This window comes from Octodon degus, unplaced genomic scaffold, assembly GCF_000260255.1.
Source record: "Octodon degus isolate 3935 unplaced genomic scaffold, OctDeg1.0 scaffold00007, whole genome shotgun sequence".
NCBI classification, from domain to species: Eukaryota; Metazoa; Chordata; class Mammalia; order Rodentia; family Octodontidae; genus Octodon; species Octodon degus.
Genome location: NW_004524583.1, coordinates 11,046,162 through 11,052,114, shown reverse-complemented (window position 1 = coordinate 11,052,114; position 5,953 = coordinate 11,046,162). Strand labels below are relative to the sequence as shown.

Genomic DNA, 5,953 nt, shown 5'->3' with positions numbered 1-5,953 from the left:
TTTTTTTTTAAAAATAGTAATTGCATGGTTGGTGGAAGCTCTGCGAAGCTCCGGTAACTGTGGGGAAGACAGGCTGAGGAATTTTACAGGGAAGTTAGGACAGAGAAAGGTGTGCTGCCTTTGGGAGTTGGGGCCCGCACGGGCTCCCATAGTGACTTCTAGCCGGGGCATACTAACAGCATGAACTGCAGCACCTGTTTGTACAGATGGGTCATTTGAAATTCTAGGGTCTGTGTTAATGACTGCCTCTATATTACGAAGTTATATACCTCTGCATACCTAGAATACCTCTGATGTAGTAGGAATGCCTCTGAGAAACAGCACTTGATAGTGTAGCATTTGGACTCATACAGGTGTGGTGACTGTGACTGGTGGTGATGGACCAGGCAGAATTCACATGTCCATGTTCTTTGCCTCTAAAAGATTATATGTAAAATGACCTGTTTTTGTATGGACCTCCTTGACATGGATTTGGAGTATTTCCCTAAGTTTATGATTACTTTTGGCTGCTCTGTTAGAAAAGTCCATAGTAGAGAAAAAGTTAATTTATTAGTGTGGGACTGTATTAGAGTGGTTTGATGTTGACTTCCAGCTCAAGTACACATGAGGCATGTACTCCAAGGTGCAGAGCCACTGCACTTCTCAGGCGTTATGCCCATGACTCAGGGCTTAGCTTTTCTTGTCCGCTGTGCTCAGTACATATTACGACTGCGTGGCTCTGTGGGCACCATTAGCTGACACGATCTCCTACACCTGTCAGTCTAAACTCCTGGCAGGGGCCAGAGAGAGAACTCCGTGGAAGAAGCACTTACCTGGCAAGCTCATTCTTGAGCTCAGTCCCCAGTATCTCAAAAAAAAAAGTTTAAACTTGTGGCAGAAGTGTCTGACTGCCTTTATAACTTTTACAGACATGTCCTAGCTTAGTTGTAGTGCATGAGTGTAGTGCACTCAGTTTAAGTATCCTTCTGTAGCTCAGTTAGTTGGCATGTGAGTTTGGAGTAGCTGGGAACCTATGTTCCTCCTTTTTAAGAATTTTATTTATTTATTTGGTACTGGGTCTCACTATGCAGCTTAGACTCAGTGATCCCTCTCTCAGCCTCCCAGCTCTAGGATTACAGGTGTGCACCACCATGGCCGGTCTTTATGCTTGCCAGGCAGGTACTTAGGCTACTGAGCTATCTGCCCAGCCCCTTGTCTCTTTTTTTATTAGTGTATTTTTGTGATGCATAATAAATACATTCATCATGAGGAATTGGTGCCAATACGTACCATATCTTGATCTTTTTTGCAGCATTGGGGGTTGAGCCTAGAGCCTTCACTTGAAGCTACATTCCCAGCCTTTTTTGTTCTGGGACAGGGTCTTAGTTGCCAAGTTGCTCAGAATAGGCTTAAGCTTGTGACCCTCCTGCTTCAGCTTCCCAGAGTGTGGGGTTCCCAGTGTGCACCACTTTACCCAAGATGGATCGTATGTCCATCTTGGGTCTTGTTTTCCCTCCCTTTCACTGGGTTGCCCACTCAGCAGACTAGCGTGACCACCAGGGAGAAGTGGGGAGATGTGCGGTGCTTGCTAGTGCTGATCAGTATCTGTGTTATGTTTGGAAGCCCAAAATTATAATTTTGATTAGGAAAGAGCCTACTCTCAGTGTTTTTTCTTTCTTATTTCAGATCACCCTCAGACGATGCAAGAATCAAAAATAAAGCAACACAAACAGCAACAGGCAACAGAAATTCACTCTGATAAATTATCTCGTGAGTGATTCCAAACTTAGGTTTACTTAGATTTGCTACTCTCTAATAAATCTTAAAAGAAAACACTAGTCATCCAGTGGTAATGTTTGCAGAGCATGGAACAGTTCCCTAAAGAGCTTCTTTTTCTTTGTGCTTCCTTTTCCCTGAGAACTTCCTCTTGACTGCTTGTTACCTTCCAAAGCATTCTTCCATTCTCTTGAGAAATTACTCTTTTTCTTGGGTGAAAAGCAGAGTGACAGCTTAGCTGTTGCTAACAGAAACAGGTCCTGCTGTCCTATAACATTGGTAAAACATCACGTGGCTTTGTGGAGGTTGCCCTAACTCCATCTCTTAGAAAACTAAAAATAAACTTTTGTGGGTAGGTTGTCTCCAATAGGAAAAATGAATTAAGTTCATAGTGAATAATTACTAAAGATTGTAGTTTTCATGATTTCTGTGTCATGATAAGGTTATCTTGATGTTTTTAAAAGTGTTTATGTTTTAGAGATTATATGTCCATATTTCCTAAAGTGATGTTTTTGCTTTGTTTTGTTTTGTTCTTGTTTTAATAGGACTTACCACCTCAGCAGAAAAAGAAGCTAAATTAGTCTATACCAATTGTTCCTCTGCTTCTTTCTCTGCTCCTGCTGCTCCTCTTCCGCAGAAAATCCCCAACACCCATTTGTCATCTGTCACGACCTCTGCCCTCTCGCCAGGGCTTGGCCACCATTCTTCCTTGTCTCAGGTTCCTCCAACTGTTCCCAGCATGCCTCACCAGCCAGCAGTTGTCCTGAGCCCTATCCCTGGTCATGCTGCCTCTTCCATGCATCCTGGGACACAGACGGTACCAGGCCCCGCTGGCCTGCCACGCTGTCGCTCAGGCAGTTACACCATTGGCCCCTTCTCCTCTTTCCAAAGCGCTGCACACATCTATAGCCAGAAACTGTCTCGTCCCTCTTCAGCCAAGGCAGGTGAGTGAGAAGGTGCAAGGCAGCCCGCCTGCTGCTCCTCTGCAGCCTCAGTGAATGAAAAGTGCCCCTTTCCGTTTGCCTTTTCTTTTGGGGATAAAGGGACATGCTGCATTGTTCTTTGGTGACAGGAGGAAAGTGTTGCATTTTGTCCCGTAGCACTCATTCATTGAGGCATCAATGCAGGGTTAAGGCGAGGCTTCTGTTCAGTAGATGCCTGTAGCCAGATTTCCCATACAGATAATCCTGAAGCTATATGCATTCTTTCTGATTCACATAGGTATTCTGGTGTTACACAAATCAGTCTTTTCTGTTTTTCAGTGCATGTGATGTCAAGAATGGCCTGAATAAAGAAATCTTAAAACAGGGTACTTGATTTTATATGAAATAAATCACATTATCAGTAAAGTCCATCCATTTGTTTGTTTGTTTTGCTTTGCTTTGCTTTGCTTTGCTTTGCTTTGCTTTGCTTTGCTTTGCTTTGCTTTGCTTTGCTTTGCTTTGCTTTGCTTTGCTTTGCTTGCTTTGGTGTTAGTACTAGGGATCTAACCAGGCCTTACACATGCTAGGCAAGTCCTCTACCACTGAGCTGTCATCTCCAGCACTCCTCCTTTTTAGTAACAGTTTTATTGAGATACAATTCATGTTAATCAAATTTGCCCCTTTAAGGTATACAACTTTGGGTTTTAATGTATTTACAGAGTTATACAAACAGTGCCACAATTTCATCATTCCTACGAGAAACCCATACCTATTAGCAGTCACTGTCTGTTTCTTCCCCCTACTAGATCCTGGCTATCACTGATCTAATTTCTGTTTCTACTGATCTCTCTATTCTGGACATTTCATAGTAGAGTCATGCCATGGGTGTCTCTCTGTGACCTGCCTCTTTCACTTTACATTGAGTTTCCAAGCTTCATTTATATTGTAGTATGTGATACACTTCATTCATTTTATGGCTAAATAATATACTGTTTGATCACCAGCAATACAGGCGGGTTACAGTCTCTCCACATGTTTGCTAACATGAATATCTCCTTGATTTCATCTGTCTTAGAGGATGTGAGTTAGTGTCTGTGTGGGCGTGGATTTGTATTTCCCTCGTGGCTCTTGATGTTGAGCATCTTTTCATGTGCTTTTTGTCTTTGCTTTTTGTTTATCGCTTTGTGTTTTAAGTCAGGGCCTTGCTATACGTAGTTCAGGCTGGCCTTGAACTCACTACGTAGCCCAAGCTGACCTTGAACTCATGGCGAGCCTCCTTCCTTCAGCCTCCCAAGTGCTGGGATTGCGGGCATTTTGACTGTTTGCACATATTCTTGGAGAAATGCCTGTTCAAATTGTTTACCCATTTTAAATTGAGATTTTTGTCTTTTTGTTGAGTTGTAGTTTTTTTATATATTCTGTATACAAGACCCTTGTCTGATATATGACTTTAAAATATTTTCTTGCCGGGGAGATGGCTCAGTGGAATAAGCACTTTCCTGACAAATGCAAGGGCCTGAGTTCAATCCCTGGTGCCACAAAAAGAAAAAAATAAAATAAAATAAAATATTTTCTCCCAGTTTGTTGGTTTTCTTTTCACTTTCTGAAATCATAGAAGTTTTAAAAGATATTTTTTTCTTATGGTTTTGGTATCATAGCTGAAAAAATGTTATCTACCTAAAGGGCACAAAGATTTCCCTTATAAGTTTTTTATAAGAGTTTTATAGGTCAGGTGCTTACATTTTGGCCTTTGTCTATTTTTAGTTTATATATGTTGTGATGTAGTGGGCTCCAAGTACATCCTTTTGCATGTGACTGTTCATTTGCCCCAGCCCATTTGTTGTAAAGGGTATTGTTTTCCCATTGGATTGTCTTGGCACTCTTGTTGAAAATCAGTTAACCAGTTATTTCAGTTGTATTCCCATTTATCTCTATGTCTGTCCTTATGCCAGTGTCATATTGTCTTGCCAGGACCACATTACATTACATTACAGTAATGTAAAATGTTGTGAAACTTTCTTGTGTGATTCTTCCAACTTCATCCTTCTTTGTCTAGATTATTCATGCTGTTTGGGGTTTCTTGCATTTTTATATGAACAGTAGAATTTATTTATCAATTTCTGCAAAAATAATCAAATGAGATTTTGAGGATAGCATTAAGTCTATAGATCAGTTTGGGTATTGTCTTAACATTAGTCAGATTTTTAAACACTTGAAGAATAAACACATTAAGGTAAGTTATAGCTAAGCCATGTTTTGTAACTTGCTAATCTTTACTTGTTAATCAGTACGTGATTTTAAATGAAATGGATATTGTACATGAAGCTTGAATCAGAGATAGTAAATAGTATAGTTTAATATGAATACATGTATATGTGTTTGTGGCCTAAGTCTGGGGGTCATTCTTACTGAGAATCAAGGTGTATGGGTGGAGCTTACCCTGATAGGAGACTGTTTGAAGTTTTGAAAGAAACAACTATATGCTATTTACTAGAAGTATACCTAAGGATAAAGGACAAAGAATATTGAAAATAAAAGGTCAAAAAAAAATCAGATAAATCCTAGCCAGAAGAAAGGTGGTACAACTATAACTAAAATGGATATTAAGATTGAAAATTTTCTTACAGATAAAAAGAGTAACTGCAGAATGGCCAAAGTGGGGCTGGGGAGATGGCTCAGAAGAATAAGCACTTGTCTGGCAAGTGCAAGGGCCTGAGTTCAATCTCTGGTTCTGCAAAAAAAAAAAAAAGAATGGTAAAAGTTTTAGTTCAGTAAAAAGATAAAACAGTCCTAGGAATGTTTTGAAGTACTTTCCAAATAAGTACAGGCTAAGTGTTCCCAGTCTGAAATGCCCTAAAATCTGAAATAGCAACAACATGATGCCACAATTTGAAAATGTATATCTGATCTCACATGATGGGTCACAATCAAATGTAAGTATATTAAAAATATTATATGAAATTACCTTCAGGCTATGTATTTTAGGTGTTTATAAAACATAACTGAATTTTGTACTTTAGTCTTGGGTCCCAACCCTATAGTATCTTATTACATAAAGTCATGCATCACTTAACTAATCTGACACAATCTCGGAAATGCACCATTAAAAAAATAAAAAGAAAAAATTTGAAAGCCAAAAAAAAAGAAAGAAATGCACCATTAGGCAGCTCATTGTTGGAAAAAAATCACTGAATGCATTTACACAATCCTCAGTATATAGGTCAGTCACATGGCATGGCTCTTGATGCTATCTTTTTTTTTTTTTTTTTTTTTTT

The 5,953-nt window shown here is 39.6% G+C and overlaps 1 protein-coding gene across 9 annotated transcripts in view; it reads left to right on the top strand.

The window, feature by feature from the left end:
- The window catches only part of Ttll5 (tubulin tyrosine ligase like 5), a 316,364-nt gene that overhangs the window by 164,484 nt on the left and 145,927 nt on the right, over nucleotides 1-5,953 (top strand). For 6 of the 9 annotated variants that reach the window (XM_023702383.1, XM_023702377.1, XM_023702375.1 and 3 more), the window contains 2 exons: nucleotides 1,666-1,749; nucleotides 2,301-2,699. In XM_023702383.1, coding sequence (XP_023558151.1) covers nucleotides 1,666-1,749; nucleotides 2,301-2,699 — 483 coding nt within the window. Of the gene's footprint in view, nucleotides 1-1,665; nucleotides 1,750-2,300; nucleotides 2,700-3,017; nucleotides 3,059-5,953 lie in introns of those variants that run through there. The other 3 variants (XM_023702403.1, XM_023702397.1, XM_023702408.1) reach the window with 2 other exon arrangements.